Source organism: Lutra lutra, chromosome 2, assembly GCF_902655055.1.
Source record: "Lutra lutra chromosome 2, mLutLut1.2, whole genome shotgun sequence".
NCBI lineage: Eukaryota > Metazoa > Chordata > Mammalia > Carnivora > Mustelidae > Lutra > Lutra lutra.
Genome location: NC_062279.1, coordinates 64,465,017 through 64,482,803, shown reverse-complemented (window position 1 = coordinate 64,482,803; position 17,787 = coordinate 64,465,017). Strand labels below are relative to the sequence as shown.

General features: G+C 40.4%; 1 protein-coding gene across 1 annotated transcript in view; it reads left to right on the top strand.

Moving 5' to 3' along the window:
- NR3C2 (nuclear receptor subfamily 3 group C member 2) overlaps nucleotides 1-17,787 on the top strand; it is a 337,320-nt gene that overhangs the window by 260,602 nt on the left and 58,931 nt on the right. Inside the window, 2 exon segments of the mRNA XM_047717601.1 lie at nucleotides 6,783-7,127; nucleotides 8,407-8,551. Coding sequence (XP_047573557.1) covers nucleotides 6,783-7,127; nucleotides 8,407-8,551 — 490 coding nt within the window.

Below are 17,787 nucleotides of genomic sequence, written 5' to 3'. Positions count from 1 at the left end.
CCTTTTTTTTCCTTTTTTGCTTATTTGTTTGTGTTTTGTTTTACGTCCACAGATATATTGATCTTGAGCATAGCATAGTTATTCCTAAAGAATGTGAATTTACAAAGCAGATAAATAATATGTATTTTTTTTCAAGAATGTTCATCTGATTTCTATTTGACCAAAGAACTCAACTCTCAGTCACAGTGGAGCTTAGGACCTTTATCTTTGATCAGAAGTAGTGAGTTCTTCTGCCCCAATATATACTACTTTTTTACACAGACCAGTCTGAATTCTGCATATTTTGGTACCTTCTTCCATCAGAATGAAGGTGCCCTCACCTGAGCGAATGCATAAAGCCTGGGACACCTGCTATAGCAGTAGCAGCCCCAGAGTATACCAAAGTTGGCCCTTCTGCCCAGGGAATGAGGAGAGAAAATATCTTGTGAATCAGTACAGGTCATAATATGCCTTCTACTGAAAAGATTACTCTCTTCAATAGAGGCAGCCTAATGGTAACCTTGCTGAACTTGTAAAAGTCATTGGAGGGCCGGGCCCTTTTTCACCCCGCTTTGACCTCCTGATTTGATGTCACCTGCACATGTAATGGAGCTTCTGTCTTCTGTTTTTCTATTGTCATTACAGTAGTTCACCGCCTACTTCCTCTGCCACAATCCCGTCAGTGCCATCCTTGTGACCCTGTGCACACCGCCATACCCGTCTGAGTGGTGGTGATGACAAGCAGTACTGACCTCACAAGGTCCTTCTGTGAAGTCAATGAGATCTTTTTTACAAGAAAATATTGGAAATAATCCATTTTTACAAGAAAATATTGGAAATAATGCCATCCTAGCACTTAACATACAGATTCTCAGTGAATGGCGGCTCTACACTATCGCTCTTTCCCCACTAATAAAATTAGTTTAAGGTAGTCCCAGCCTGGCCAGACCTGGAAGACTTGCTGGGTCACCTTCAAAACTCTGGCCCAAAATGGAACCCTCTCCATACATAGCCTCATCGTACACACATTCCTGAGTCTGACTGGCTTTGAAAGAAGAAAGGGAGGGGAAAAAATGTTGCTATTAGAGGAAAACATTTTATATACATATATAAAATAAAATATAAGTGCCATAAAAACAATCATACTAATCATCTGTCTAGCCCCAGAAGTACCTTGTAGGCAGATGCTCGCTTTGCACCTTTCCCACCTCCTGTTTCCAGCTGGGAAAGTATCAGAATATGTCATGGGGGATTATCTTCCAGAACCTTGTTACTATCTCTGCAAAATTAGTAGACCCCCTGTTCTGGCTGCCTCAGATTCCCCTAAGTCTCTCTGATGAGATTTGACTTCTGGTCTGAGGGACTCTTCTCTTAGAGGAGTCAGTGGGGCTTAACTTTGGGTGATCCTTATAGAGGGAAGTGGCCTGGCCCACGTGGGTCTTCAGTGTAATCTGAATCACACCCGGAGCAAACCAGAACATGGTGGGAATTAATGCAGAGGGATACAGGAAAATGTGACCTCCCAGAGAAAGATAAAACAACTTCTCCCTCCCATGATCCAACTCTCCAAGTATCTTGTCAGTACCATTGATCCCACACTTATCATGGTCTGCTTTACAAGCCTAAATACTTTCTAATGTATTGATCCAACTTCCTTCCCCAAGATTCTGATCTCTTGTCCAGGCTCAGATCTTGTTATTCAACACTGCACCGCTCATAGAACCAAGACACCTTCTACGCAGTGGATAGATACTGGTCACTGGCTAAGTAGTGAAGAAACAAGTTCTCTAACAGCAACAAAATTATGTCTATTATAGATGTAAAAATATCTGTGGGTATATTTGTACACACATTAAAATTTAATATGTGGAGATCCACTAATTTGGAACATATTTTTTCTCCAATTTTATCGAGGTTATGATTAACAAATAAAAGATTATTTATATTTAATGTGTACTAGGTGGTATTGTGATATACCTGTGTAATGATTGCCACAAACTACTATATATCCATCACCTCTTACGGTTACCATTTTGTGTGTGTGTGTGTGTGTGTGTGTGTGTAATGTTTTTTAAAGTGGTCACAAGTTGGGTTTGAGTTTGCCATGGCATATTTTCTGTGTTGCTAACATAAACAATGCCTGTTAATTTTTAAGTTATGTATATTAACATGAGAACGTTTAGAGATAATTTTTAAAACACCCTGTTTTCAAGTTCTTCAACACTCAAGGAGTATTTATAAACAATTAAAATGCCGCTTGTTTATTATCAATTGAGAAGCTAATCATTTAGTCATAAATCAGGGTGTTGGTTGCTCACCCCAGCATCCAGCCTCGTGAATACTAGATGCTCTTTTTCCTGTTAGTACCGATGAGAGAGGTTTTGCTGCAAAACCAATTAAACCTGTAGAAAGATGACATTCCCTCATTTACTTTTACGACACAGAGATATTTGGTTGTTCTCCCGGCTCCTGAGTGTGCCTTCTCTGGCAGTAGAAAGGCAAAGAGCAGCCATGCAAATAAAGAGGATGAGGAGGGTAGGAAAACATGACCAATGAGAGGGTGACAAGAGAAATGGTCTGTTAAAGGAGGGATGACGGGATAGGTACCGTTATTGTCCTGTGGGTACAATCCAGAAGTTATATTTGGTCTGTGAACAGAAAATCCATGTTTTCACATAACCTGAGTATATCCTCTCTAATATTTCCTGCCGAGACCTAGAATTTCAAGACATAGCATGGAGCTTCTCTAAAATGACAGAATTCTCACTTTAAATTTTTCCAGTGAAATGTTGTGATTGAAAAAAATCCCATCCCAGTCTTTTATTCTACCCCGGAAGAAGAATAAGGAAAGGAAAAAAAAAAAGCCGTGCTAATTACCCATTTCTAGGGTAATTAGTACTTGAGAAAGATCACGATGAAAGTACTATGAGAACCTTGTTTATCCCCTCATTTTACTGTGAGATACAAGAATGACAGAAATCCTAGCTGGCCATCATACTACTCCCCCAAAAGTTCGTCAAAAAGGTATCTTGCGGGTCCTGTCAGCCTCAGAAGAGAGAGTAAACCAAAAAGGAAGTCTTGCCATGCTACGTTTAAGGCCTTTGTGAATCCTTAGAACTCATTGGGAGTTTTTCACACTTTTTAGAAGGTCCAGCCAGATGTTCCCTGCTTGCTTCTGTATATTGGTCAGAATGGGAAGCAGGGCCTCCCCATTGCACAACTCCTGGGGGAGCAATTCATGGAGAATCTATAGAGTTCTGTCTCCCAGCAGTGCCAGGAAAAAGTGGCTGCCAAGATGCTGTTAGTAATTAAGGACTTGGCAGCCGAGGGCTGCCCGTAAGCACATCCTAGTTACTGTAACTTCCAGGTGGAACAAGAGAAACTCCTTTAGGCCTAAGTGGGACTGGGACATGTTCACAGTCACGTTACTGCACCTCCCCCCACACCGTGCACGTGTGCACACCCTGCACCACCCCCCCCCCCCCCCCCCCCCCCCCCGCAGCTGACATTGGCACTCAAGAAATGAAGTAGGGCTCTGGCCACCTGGACATATGCGTTCCCAAGCCCAACACCCATTAGCTCCACAGTAATTTAGTAAGGTGGTTGGTAAGCAGTGTTAAGACCCCAAATTTATGTTCACTGATGCTTTCGATGCATGCTTATTAAGGATCTTTGGCAAAAGATTTTCCTGGGTAATTAGCAAACATCTTAATTATACACTTGGACTTGAAGCTTGTGCTAATCTTAAAGTATAAAAATGATGCAAATTAGACAAAGAGAAAAGGATTAGAAGGGAAGCCGCGTAGTGTAACTCCATTACTAAAGTATAATAACTTGTTCAAGTTTATTAAAATTTGAGTTTGAAATAATTCAACATTTATTGAGTACCCATAAGCATCATCGAGAGGATGTTATAGGAACACATAAGACACTATTACCAACTTTTAGGAGCTTTCATTTTAGAAGACAGCATGTATTAGAAGAGCAGCATAAAATTTTCCAGTGTTTTAGAAAGGCTACTTTGAGTAATAAAAGTGTAATTAATTATGTAACTCCCTGTACTTTTAGAAAAGATATTGGACGAATACACATGGCTGCAAAATCTGCACACTGAAAATATTACCCTGAGCTATTTAAATAAATACGGAGTATTACTTGATTCCAAGTGTGTCCCACATATGTTCACAAAATCACAGGGTAAAGTTAAATGTACCTGAAATACCAAACAGAATGTTGATAATGTGCTCACTAGCTTATGCTACAGGACATAGTCTTGTGGATAAGTGCTAGAGAAAACTTAGGCTCTCTTCTTTTTGATATTTCATGGCATTGACCTTAAATCAGCCAGGAGAATAAACACAGCATGATAGACCTAAGGCCTAAAACAAATATGAGTTTTATAATTAATTTGCAAGCAAATATCACTTTTAATAAAAGTTGAAAATATAACCCTTGGCTATTCCTAGTCAATCAAACTATGGTTATCATCAGATATAGTCTTAAAATGAATGAGGACATTTTAATGAACCGGAATATTTTAAATATTTGCAAAATTTTGGAAAGAATGGAAGTACTGTTGAAATATTATATCAAAAAAGTAAGAAAAATATTATTTCAGATGTTAGTAATAATTTCTAACATGGTTTAATTTTTCTTTCCCCAGTTAGCCCTCTGCAAGATAGGAGAGGGAAGCCCCATCATCTCCATTTTTCAGATGAATCAGTTGAGGCATAGAGAAAAGTTTATGTGACATAGGCCATTTGAAAAGTCTGATTCAAATGATCACTATGATCAAATGATCAAATGATCACTATATGCTCTTGGTGAGGCACTTGGCTGATTTCTTAGTGGTCTCTCACTCATCCAATCCTCAGAAGCATCTGAGTTCTCCACTGTAAGCTCAGCACCCCTGGGCAGAACTCGTTTGCAGCTTCCCATTTGCGTATGTGACTATGACACATTTCCTTTTCATTGAAGCAATTCTGAAAAATCAGATTTTTCTGACACAGATCTTTTATTGAAGGAGACAGTCTATAAAGAAGTGAAATGATTTAAAATGACTGTTTTAAAATTGTTCTGCTAATTTTAAACTCCTTAAGGATAGGAATTATATCTTTTAAGCCCAGTTCCACTATTTAATGGATGTATGGCAGATAGATCTGTCGTTGGCCAGTGACTTGTCTTATACCTAAATCGTTAAGTGTTTCTGTAATGAATGTGGTCAATATTAATGGCCACAGTTGTAATCATGAATGGTTGTTTTTTACAATCAAGTTAATTAGTGTGGCATATTTCTAGTTTACATTAAATTTGTATTCTAGAAGTCCCTTACGTGTTAGAACTAAGTAGAAGGTAGCTGGTCTTTGAAGAATTTTGAAATAAAGTATTCAGTAAAATTGGGAACCTTGCATTTGCAAATAAGTTATCACCATAGCTCGAAGTTTAGTTTGGCATTTCTAAGCTTCTTTCCTTTTTATCCATTCAGTCATCCATCCATCTTCCTGGTTATCTGTCCATCTCTCCATCCACCCCCATGCAGCTGCGTCCACCCCCAAGTTCTCCCATCTGCCTTCTAGTCTCCCTTCCACCTCCCCAGTCTTTCATTTCTCATTGTCTGTTTCAAAAGCCCTTGAAGGAAATGAGAAAGAAAAACAGTTGTTATTAAACTTAATACTGACCCTTTGGTTTTCATTAAAATGACCATATTATATTCATTGTCCAAAATTTGGCACTCCTAAGAGTAAACAGGGTGCTTCTGGTAATCATGCTAAGAAAACCAGCATAAACCCGGACTGTTCTCAGCAAATCAGAACATACAGTCACTTGTACATAATATGTTCTCCTAAAAATCTGAAGTAGGATTCCATTATAGTATTGTATTTTTTTATTTCTAGATTATATGATAAGTGAATTGTTTATATCAAAAATAGTGAGACATGTTTTTAAAGATTTTATATGGGTGTATTGGTGTAACTTAAACCTGATTTTTTTTGTAGCATTAATTCCTGTACATATAGTAGCTAGCTCTCTCATTTGAAATCATCCAGATACTTAATTTATTCCCTTTTGTTGCCTTGCTTTGGGATTGATTGCTGTTCCATTAATTCAGTGGAAATCTGCACATCCCCGTCTCCAAGTGCAACATTTACCCAGGGGCCAGAGGGCTGTAAACGAGGAGGGACACCCAGGCTTTGTGTTTCGGGGCTTCTCAGTACAGCTGGGGACGTAGCCCCAGCAGCATTTACACGAAATAAGTGCAGAAGCCAGCAATCGCCCATGGACCAGAACAGGAAACGTGGTAGAGAGGCACCAAGAAGAACTAGTAAAGGGGCCAGGGAGAGCTAATTAGAGGGAGCAGAGACAGCACTGGAATCGTAAGACCCATTCTGGCACTTGTCGGCAACTCATTGGTGGGTAATAGCGGGAATTACTGATTTCTGTAAGATTTAACTGCGGCATATGTAACTTACTGGCATACAAAATAATTCTCCTTCCTCTGAACTCCCATCTCTATCATGTGTTAACTGTGTGATCTTAGATTTCTTAACCCTCTGGTCTGTTTCCTTATAGAATAAGAATCTTAATAGTACCTATTCATAAAATTGCTAAATTGCTTAATTGATAGGAAATAGGACTGTGCCTGGTATTAGAAAAATACTGACAAGGGACTATTTCTGTTAGTGTGGCAAGACATCTTTCAAAGAAAGTCATCAGTTTAAGTCAGTGTTTAATTTTAACTTACCTCGTATGATGTATCCCAAACATAATCTTAATTTACCCTTATTGTTTATAATTTTTTACAGCGCGAAAGTCAAAGAAGTTGGGCAAGTTGAAAGGTATTCACGAGGAACAGTCCCAGCAGCAGCAACCCCCGCCCCCGCCCCCCCAGAGCCCCGAGGAAGGGACGACGTACATCCCTCCTGCAAAAGAGCCCTCAGTCAACACAGCGCTGGTCCCTCAGCTCTCCACGATCTCACGAGCACTCACGCCTTCCCCTGTTATGATCCTTGAGAACATCGAGCCTGAGATTGTGTATGCAGGCTATGACAGCTCAAAACCAGACACCGCTGAGAACCTGCTCTCCACTCTAAACCGCTTAGCAGGCAAACAGATGATCCAAGTGGTAAAGTGGGCGAAGGTACTTCCAGGTAGGAACGTCTCTCCTGTCACGGTTTGCATCCCGAACTAGAGAAGTCAGGGCAACTGATTTCGCCATCTCCAACAGTGCAGTTGGAGTTAGCTCCCCGTTTAATCCTCACACCATATTTTTCCATCAATATCAAATTAATCAAGTGTGTAGGGAAACTGTTCATGTGCTCATTTCTCCTGAGATGTTAGGGCTACGGGTTCTGTTGTTAATATACATTTCTTGTGTTGATGATTGAAAGGGGACATTTCAGACCCAAAATATTCATAAGGTCAAATACATTCTGTTTGTGAGAACGCAATGAGCCCATTATCAGCATCGTATGACCCGGGCCAATCTTAGCGCAGACAAGGAAACGAAGACCTACCGAGTAAGTGGTATGAGACCCTGAAAGATTGTTTTCTTTCTGAAAACGTCATCTTACCTCCAGCACCCTTTAAATTGTCCTTGAAATTCCTACTTCAGTCATTTTTTGTGCTCTAGAATTTTATTAATAAGATCCCTATTAATCTACAGAAACATCACTTAGAATGGCTATCCCACTTTCCCAGTCCATTAATCAAAGCAGTTTCTTGGATTACCTGTGGTCAGCCAGGGCCCTAAGAGAAAAGACTGGGGAAGGCTCCGATAGTTGTTCCTTTGAAGAGGAGCTTGCCCAGGTAAAACTCTACAAATGGAAGAATACCATGTTGCCCCTGGGAATACAGGCGCGATGAGAAAAGGAACAAAAGAAGAGCTATCAGAGGCCCACACCAGACTGTGGGACAGGGCAGGACAGGGGCCAAGGACGCTCATTCTACTCTACAACTTTATCAGAGTCTGGTATTACCCCCAGAAGAAAAGGAACAAGGAATGATATTTTTTCAACCACCCCAAATTCACGAAAATTAAAATCTTCCACCATGATAGCGGATATGCAGGAGTTAGTTATTAAAATATTCTTTAGTTTAATATTATTGTTAGTAGAATGAAGCAAGTTTTACAGGTTAATATAAATTCCTCCAGTCTAACCAAGGGTTTTAGACGTTACCCACAATGAAACTGCCTGAGCTCCCTGGTTTTATTTGTCCTGGCCTTTCACCCTCATTGAAAATTTAAGGTGCATTTAGAATGAAATGTTGAATAGGGCTATGCCCAGGGTGGGTGCTCCTTAAATGACTATTGAACTAAATTGAGTCTGTTAGAGACAGGTGACTGTGTAGGGTTGCCTTAAGAAGCTTCTTCCTGGAATGTACTTAAATGCTAAGTGTATTTCTGTGATTAATTGTTCTGTTCTTCAGGATTTAGAAACCTGCCTCTTGAGGACCAAATTACCCTAATCCAGTATTCTTGGATGTGTCTATCATCATTTGCCTTGAGCTGGAGATCGTACAAACATACAAACAGCCAATTTCTCTATTTTGCGCCAGACCTAGTCTTTAATGAGTAAGTACCTATTAATTAGCCTTCATAAAATAAACTGCAGAGTTATTTGTTATGCTTTTTTTATGATTTCTAAATATAAATCATATGTATATTTGTGAAAGAATCCACTGACACATAGCATTTTTAAGAGGAAAAAAATCCTATCATTTAAGGATTTAAAAATTCCTTTTTGCAGAATTACTATGCACATGTCTGAGTATATATAAATCAGTATATATAGATCTCATATAATAGTATGTGGGAATTGTCCCAAAAGAAAGATGATCCAGTTGGCTCTAAAAACTTGACTGGTACAACGCCACGATTAATAGAAAACAGTCTCTTCTGGTATCTACTCCATTTGAGAAGACTCTCTAGTTTCTAGGAAATGGGAATGTATGAAGTGCCAGTTTTAGCACACATTCATATAGTGGTTCTATTGTTAACAGTATACAGCTGCTCAATGTGTTTTCATGACACTCATAATTACCATTCTTTGAAATCATAAAAAAAAAAGCCAAAAATGCTTCTCTGTAGTGAAACATCTTTGGTATTATGATGCATTTTAAAAGATCAAAAGAATTGTAAGAGAGATTTCTTTGGCCATGATTCCCTTCCTACGTTAAGTTTACATTAGTACATTTCATTTACGTTTATCTCCACCAGTGCTTCTTTGTAATTGTTGGGTCAAGAAACACCTAATATAAAAAAGGAACATTTGAATTATGATAGTAACCACAGCCATATTCTATCAGATGTCTCTCTCTAGGTAGGAAAATAGGGGTTTTCAGTAAGGAAGGAAGCAGATAAGAAATAGATTGATAATACAAGACAGAAAAGCAATGCAAAAGATTAGAAGTGGACTCATAGTGCCAAGATACCTAAATGGTACCGTACCAACTTCCCTACAAAGTCTAGTTCACCCCAATACAGTAGGACACAAAGACTGTTTTATTCCAATATAAATTAGGAACATCAGTTGTTTGTTCTGAAGGTGACTCTTCTTTCGGCAATTAGTCAGAAAGAATAATTCTACTGCATAATTTTTCACCAAAAGCATGAAGTGAGGCCAAACAACTGACATGCACATTTTCATCTACTTGTTTTCCTCATTAATCAGCTGATATTATTAAATAGGAAGCCTGTTTTCAAATATGGTCTATAAACCAAAAGAAAAACATGTTCCTTGTTTTAAAAGTGTGGGTAAACAAGAATCTCTATTCCATGCCATCCAGCATGTCTCCATTTGATTTTAACTGGAGATTTAAATGATCTGTTTGGTCTTATTGAGTATATCTATTAATTTTTCCCATAAAATACATATAACATAAAAATTTTCCATTTGAGCCATTTTTAAGTGTACCGTTCAGTGGCATTAATCACATTCACACTGCTGTGCAACCTTCCCCACCATCCATCTCCCAGACTTCATCATCCCAGACTGAAACTTTGAACCCCTCAAACAAGAACTCCACAGTCTCCCCTCCCCCAAACACCTGATAACCTCTAATTCATGGCTTTGCCTATTCTAGGTAATTCAACCAAGTAGAGTCATATGATATGTATCCTTTTGTGTCTGGCTTATTTCACTGAAGCATAAGGTTTTCAAGGCTCATTCTTACTGTATCGTGTATCAGAATTTCATTTTATGGCAGAATGATATTCCAATGTATGTACCTAGGATCGATGCTCATCGTTTGCAGATTCTGTATTTGTGAATTGACCTTCTGGCTACATTTATTTGTAACCCCAGAGTGAACACACGCGGCACTTCCGTAGTCCTTCGCAGATGTGCCCAGAGCAGCAATAAATTTGTGACCCACCCCATGTGTACATTTCAGCCGAGACTCTCTGCCTTTATGTTTCGGCTCTCATACTGTGAACAAGTGGCCTTTTCATGGTCTATTTAGTACCACGTTTTTTGCATTTTTGTGCTTTTTGTTGGTGATTTCACTGTTTAAAGTGACCTCTAAGCAGAGTGCTGAAGTGCTATCTGGTGTTCCTAAAGCAGGAAGTCTGACGTTCCTTAGGGGAAAAAAATACAGGTCTTAGATAAGCGTCTTTCAGGCATGAGTTATAGTGTTGTTGGCTGTAAGTTCAATGCTAATGAATCAGGTATATATCTATTAATAAGGTGCCCTTAAGCAGAAATACACATACAACAGAATTATGTATATAGATCAGGCGATGAAAGTGATCAGCGGCTCTCGAGAACCCAACCCTGTATTTCCCTTAGGAGGAAGAGTTCAGTATTCACGGATTCAGTGTTTGCTGCAACTTTATAAAATATAACTACCTTATTTATCTTTACCAAGTAAAGAGCTTTGACCACATTTTGTTTATTCATTCATCTATCAATAGACACTTGGGTTATTTCCACCTCTGGCTCTTGTAAATAACGTTGCTATAAACATTCGTATGCTAATATCTGTTTGAATCCCAGCTTTCATTTCTTTTTGGTGTATATCTAGGAGTAGAATCTCTGAAGCATACTGTAATTCTGCATTCAACTTTTGAGGAACCACCATACTCTTTTCCACAGCACTTGTGCTATTATTGTACATTCCCACCAGCAATGCAACAGTAGTTACAAGAGTTCAGTTTCACCACATCCTTGCTAACACTTATTTTCTGTTTAGGGCTTTTTCTTTTTTTCTTTTTTTTAAGATTTATTTATTTGTTTGACAGGGAGGGAGGGAAGTAGGGAGAGAAATGGGGGAGAGTCAGAGGGAAAGGGGGAGAGAGACTCTCAAGCAGACTCCCCGCTAAGCGCAGAGCCAGACACAGGGCTCCACGCCAGCACCCTGAGATCTTAACCTGAGCCAAAATCAAGAGTCGGATGCTTAACCAAATGAGCCACCCAGGAGGCCCTAGGTTTTTTGTTTTTAATAGCTACCCTAGTAGGTACAAAATGTTTGGGGATGGGTTTGGGTTTTTATTTGTTTTTGGGGGTTTTTTTTGGTTTTGAAATATATTTGATATATAATACTGTGTGAATTTAAGGTGTACACGTTGATTTTCGATATTTATATATTGTAATATGATTGCCATTGTAGCTGGTACTTAGCACTCTGTCAAGTCCCAAGATTGTCATTTCTTTCTCCTGGTAAGAGTAATTAAGATCTAGTCCATTAGCAAGGTTGACAATTATAATAAAATATTTCATATATTCCCTATACTGTATATTAAGTCTGCCGAACTTGTCTACTCGTTGCTAGTTTGTACCCTTAAAACCACACCTCTCCTTCCCCCTCCTTTCACCCTGTAGTAACCACTGTTGTGATCTGTTTTTACCAGTTAGCCTTTTTGAGATTCCACATGTAAGTGGTATCATACAGCATCTGTCTTTCTCTGATTTATCTCTTAGGAGCTGTGAAGTCCTTTCTCATTGTGGTTTTGATTTGCATTTCCCTAATGACTAATGATGTTGGGCCTCCATTCACGAGCTTACTGGCCATTTGTAGATCTTCTTAAGAGAAATGTCTGTTCAAGTCCTTTGATCATTTTTAATTGGATTGTTTGTCTTTTTGTTCTGGAGTTGTAGGAGTTCTTTATATACTCTGGATATTAAACCCTTATCAGAGATGTGTTTTGTATACTTCTCCCATTCTGTGTGCTGTCTTTTCACTCTTATAGTATTCCTTGAGGCATTTAAAATTAGAGTTTTTGATTTTAATGAAGTGCAACTTATTTTTTTTTCTTTTGTTGCCTATGCTTTCAGTGTACTCTATTAGTTCTTAATTATATGCACATATCTGAGTCTATACATTCTCGAAACAGTACAAAAGTGTTAGAATCCTTTTTAACAAATGAGATTTAGGAGAAAGCAGCTTATATTTGAAGCCTAAATTAACATGATTGAAAGGTTTGGGAAATAAATAAGAAACCAAAGATAGAAAAGGCCATATACACTTTGTGTACATTTTCCTATTGTAAAAAATACTAATACAGATAAAGCGGAAGCACAATAATGGCTTTCTAATGTTATAAATAGTTAAATGTTATGATCTTATATAATTATTAGAATGAAAGTTTTATCTTGTTCTTAAACCTTTGACCTTAACCTCACCCTAGAGTTCTCTGTAGGTTTCTCTCAACTAGAAAGAATAGGGCAGAGCTTGATTTTCAAAGTTGAGAAAGAAGAGAACCTACTTCCAGAAAACATCTGGAAATGATATAAAGCCTTTTGATCAAATCACACTGACAAAAAGAGCTTGATCAGTAGCTCTGTTATGGATGCTACCACAGACCCTGTATCTGTTAGGGAAACTACTAAGTTAGAGAGGATGGCCTGCAGCTAGGGTCTGCATGCACACGCAGGCTTCGTCCTGCATTTATTGAAGGAATATTTGCTAACTGTTGCCAGCGTTCTGAACAGTACCTTCAGAATAGGGGAAAAATGTATAGACAATCCCTGGCTCATGGAACATACGGTCCAACCAGGGAGACAGATCTTGATCCGAGGATCCGAAAATCATGATTCTAAGTATTAAAAGGGCAAGCGCTTTGGGGACAGTTAATGGGAGGGATTGCTCTAGTTGGGAAAGCTTCCTTGGTATTGCTTAAACTAGTGTCACCCAGGTGGAGGGAGTACAGGAGGAGGGATGCTGATAGAGGCTGACGGCCCAGCATGTGCAGACCCAGCAGCAGGAAGGAACTCTATGCAGAGCTGTGTAGTGATGGGACATGGAGAGAAATGCCAAGATGTTAAAAGGCAAAATCTATGGGAATTGCTGGTGGTCAGATTCAGGTAGAGAATGGAGGGGGAGGAGAAGTGGGTGTCTAGGAAGACTTCCAGGCCTCTGCCTTAAGTGCCAGGTAGGATATGGTGTCACTGCCCGGGAAAAGGGAGCAAGGGTAGAGGACCAGAGTTCGGAAGGGAAGAGGAAGGGATAGTGTGAGGCCAGTCTTAAACATAAAATTGAATTGCCTTTCAAATATTATTCAAGGAAAGATAGTAAATAAGGAGTTATTATCCATACCTGAAGCTTAGAGAGAAGTCCCAGCTAAAGAGACAAATTCTGAGCTCACTTTAGAAGCGGTAAAGGACACAAGACAGGAGAGATCCCAAGGAAAGAGAGGGTTTCCTGAAAGAAAGTGTGGCTACCAGCCTTAAAAGCCACGTGAGCCCAGCAGGTGATGAACCAGAAAGCGGGAAGGACACCTCCCGCTTGCCTGCCAGCACCTTTCACATTCTTGTCTGCTCAACGTGTCCCTGGACTTTCCCTCAGCCAGTACCCTTCCAAGAGTGCAAGGAAGTAACGTACGCTGTTCAGTGGCAGGTAGATCCGCTCTCGTGGGATCCTCCCTTGCTCTCCCGCCAACCTCCACAGGCTCAGGCCACCTCTCACTTGCACCCGCCGTTCTTGGGTGTCTGTATCCCTACTTTGTTTCCCTCGTACCTCTTTGTTGAAATCACGAGCTCTGTCGTAATCAGTTTTTAATTTCCAGCACCTGGCATGGTGTCCAAGGCAAAGGAGGAACTCTAAATATTTGCTGAATGAATGAATTATTGACCAAATGAAGCAAACAATCAATTAGGCTAGAAAATGCTTTCTAAGTTTATCATTGCTAATTATGAGGATGACGTTTCTGATAAAGAAGTGTGATAGAGGATGCAGTTTTCATACCAAAAGCTTTGCTATATTTAAAACCGTGACCAAAACTTCAATAGTTGATTCTTTGTGTTTGCCTTCTCCTGTGAAACAGATCTGAAAGTTCCCAAAGATCTTATCCTCATGCTGTGTACTGGCTTTATTGGAGTTGGAGGGAAGGTGGGGAGCAGGGAATAATTAAGGAAAGCATTCTTTCCCATCTTTTTTTATTAAACATTGGGGTGAAGATATGAGTTAATACTTTAAATTAGCATAGAACTTTTATTATAAATGTGAAACTTTTCAAATATGTATTAAATGATTAATTATTCAATTGTACCTTGAAACAGCTTATCATATATTGCTACAGATCGCTGTAAGTATTCAAATTTCTTATCAATTCAGTACACATATTAAAACTGCCATTTAAGCCTGTAATGAAATTTCTTCCAATTTTTTTTTTAAGTTTCTGAAAGGCAGGTTCAGTGTTACCACTCTCTTTTAAGTCTTGACCAATATTTTAGAATCAAAAGTATATTTAAAATCATGTTTATATTGTACCAAGTGGTAGCCCAACAAAAAATGGTTCTTGAATGATCTTGCACTGCCTTTGTGGTTCCTAGACCTTAATTTTATTTATTTATATTTTTGGTTCAGAGGTGGTAGGAGGAAGAGTTTAAATCTTGGTGCCACTTTCTGAGCCCCTGTAAGTGAGCGCTCTCAGTGTGTCTGCCCTGGACCTGGATTCCTTAACCTCAGCTTCTTAGTGATGGAAGGTGAACCCCTCCTCCTGGCCATTGACTGTGTGATGGCAGCACCAGAAGGGAAGTATAGACTCAGTTAGCAGTCATTTCGTGTTTCATGGAGTGCTGTCCTTGTCGCCCCAGTAAGGGATCACTGTGCTGCCATGGTCCAGTTGTCCTTAATGAGAGGCCCTCCGCAGGCCACAGTGCCCTTACGGACCCTCTTCACTTAAGGTCCTAAAGCTCTGAGAGGCCTGGCTCATACTCGGGCTGTGTATACCAAGGCCGTGTCACTGTTGTGCCAGCTGGGATCAGGGTGTCCCCACGAAGGCCAGGAGTGGGTGGAGTTAGGACATGGCAGGCCTCCCCCACCCCTCCTAAGGAAGCATGCTTGGTACTGCAGAGGTGACTTCTGTGTCTGGACCCTCGTTCCAGCAGGGTGAGAGCCAGTGATGGTGGGGGACAGGAGTTCTGATGAGAGGAGCCACGGAAGTAGGATGAGCCTGGGTCAACTTCCCCTTCCCTGGCTTCATTTACTTTTCTTCTCTATCCCCAATGGCTCTTCCCCTCTTCTCTTCCCTCTCTGTCGCTTCCAGACAGGATTTCTTACTTCCCCTGTACTCACTGGGACACTGTTCTGTATAGTTTCCAGTATCTGACCTCCAACCTTTCCCACCACCTTCCCTTCTCCTCCTTCTGCTCCCCCTCTTTCCTCCCTCCTTCTCCATCTCTTTCTGTCTCTCTCTGTGTCTTACACACACACACACACATGCACCCCTACTCATACCTCCTGTCTTCTGAGATTTCTTCTGTTTTTTCCTCTGGGTCAGTATGAAGAGAGAAACTGAAAGAACAGAAAGTCCCCCTTCTGTTCCTTATCTTTCCATTGGACCCTATGGAAACCGGGTCCTGTTATACCAGCGAGAAAGCCAGAGTCTGCAGCAGAATGGTGTGGCCATTTGTGAGTCGGACAAGAGCCACAGCTACCCCTTTAGAGGTTGCATATGCTGCCCTCTCCCCATGGTTCCCACTGCTGCCTGCTGTTTGCACCTGGCCCTTTTCCCTCATGGCCAGCCCCTGTAGACTATGGAGATCGACACTCATGAATGAAGAAAAACAATGTCGCAAATTAGAAAATGGTCAATCCTTGCCTGCAAGTGGCAGAAACATTGCAGAATGGCATTTTATCTGTTGCACAAAGGTAGGGTGTGGGAAGACCTCTTGCTATCCAAAGGCAGAGGGAACTGTAAGCAAAGCTACAATGAAACCTGAGGAAATTTTTATAAGCTACAAAAGAGAAATAAGCATTCAGTCACATAGGGAAGCAGAGGAAAGGTAGGTGCAGAACTCCAAACGAGAGGTATTTCTTCTCTTCTTTTTTCTCCCATTCTTTGAAAACAGTATTTCTTCCCTTTAATCAGCTAGCATAGTGATAAGAAGTAGAGTCAGAGCAAAAAGTTACTTCTAGACATTTCCGGCAAAAGGTTTGAGAGGAGGGAAGTTCTTAAATAAATGGGTAACTTGGCTGTGGGTGCTGTTCTGGGTTCCTGCTCACATTAAGGGAAGTTCTTGAAATGAGCGTGCAGGGCACTGCCCTACCTGAGGAAGGCAAGAACACTGAAGAGAGGAGTATTGAGACCAGGACTGCAGGTGATCTAACTCATTCCTCGACCTGTCTCCTTCACCAAACCCAGCCTTCTCATTCTGGACTGTTCTTCGGAGAAGGCGGTAAGTGATATTTATCCAGTCCATTAACGCAACAAATGTTTCTTGAGCAACTTCAGCAAACCAAGCACTGTTCTAGGCACTGGGAATACGGCAGGGAGAAGTCACGGGTCACGTACACCACGTGCTGGTGGTGGGCGGGTGGGTGGGAGAGCAGAAGTGGAGGCAGCAAGGTGAAGAAGTCCCACCTTGCTGTGTCTCCCAGGACCGTAGCTCAGGGAACATACCATCATCCAGGTGTACGACCATGACTAAGTAGCGTTTGAAATAATAAGGTGCAGTTCAGATTCCCTCAGAAGATTCACGAGCGCCTTTGGTTAGCCATGTTGACCTCCTTATGGTGCTTTGAAGGATCTAAGCTCATCCTTTTCTCAGACCCTTTCTACCTGGTATTTGTTCTGTGCAGGAAGGTGGTCCTTTCTCCCCTTCTTGTCTCAGTTGGAAGTATTTCTTGTTCAGAAGCCTGACCGCCAGATCTAGAGAGACCCATCTGCTCTGTCCCTCCCCATCATATCACACATTTATGTTCTTTGTAGTAGGTCTCCTGCCACTGTAACATAGGCTCAGAGAAGGTAGGAACCTGGCCTGTCTGGTTTATCTTCGCAGACCCAGCACCTATAATACTGTCTGGCATTAGTAAGTGTTTGATGAACTAATTAATTTTAAAATGCTGTTTTCAGCATTATTTCCTGCTGCTTCTCTGCATAAACTCTGCATAAGCCAAATTAACCTTTCTCTTCCCTTAGTCCTGTCTTTCCACTGCTGTGCCTTTGCTCCTGACATTTTCCTTTCCTCTCCCTCACCTAAACCGAAGGACTCCTCCTCTGTGATGACTTCTATTATCTTCAAAATCAAGAGGGACTTTTTGCCCCCAAAACATTCTTTTCTATATTACTTTTTTCTGTATCAATTATCTGCTGCTTTTTGTGTTTTATATACATTTTTCACTCCAGCTGTACTGTAAACTTCTAGAGTGCAGGAAGCATACTTGAAAAAAACTTTCCTTAATGTTTAGCAAAATACTTTGTACATATTGGCACTCAGTGGCTTTTTGGGGGTTTGTTAATAAGTGCTCTTTCTAGTACAAATGTCAGATGCTAGATTCCTGATATGGGTTTACTCTACAATGCTTTTAGGGCATAGCATGTGAACTTAATGAAAAAGACTCATTTTTTATAGCATTCTTTCAAATTTT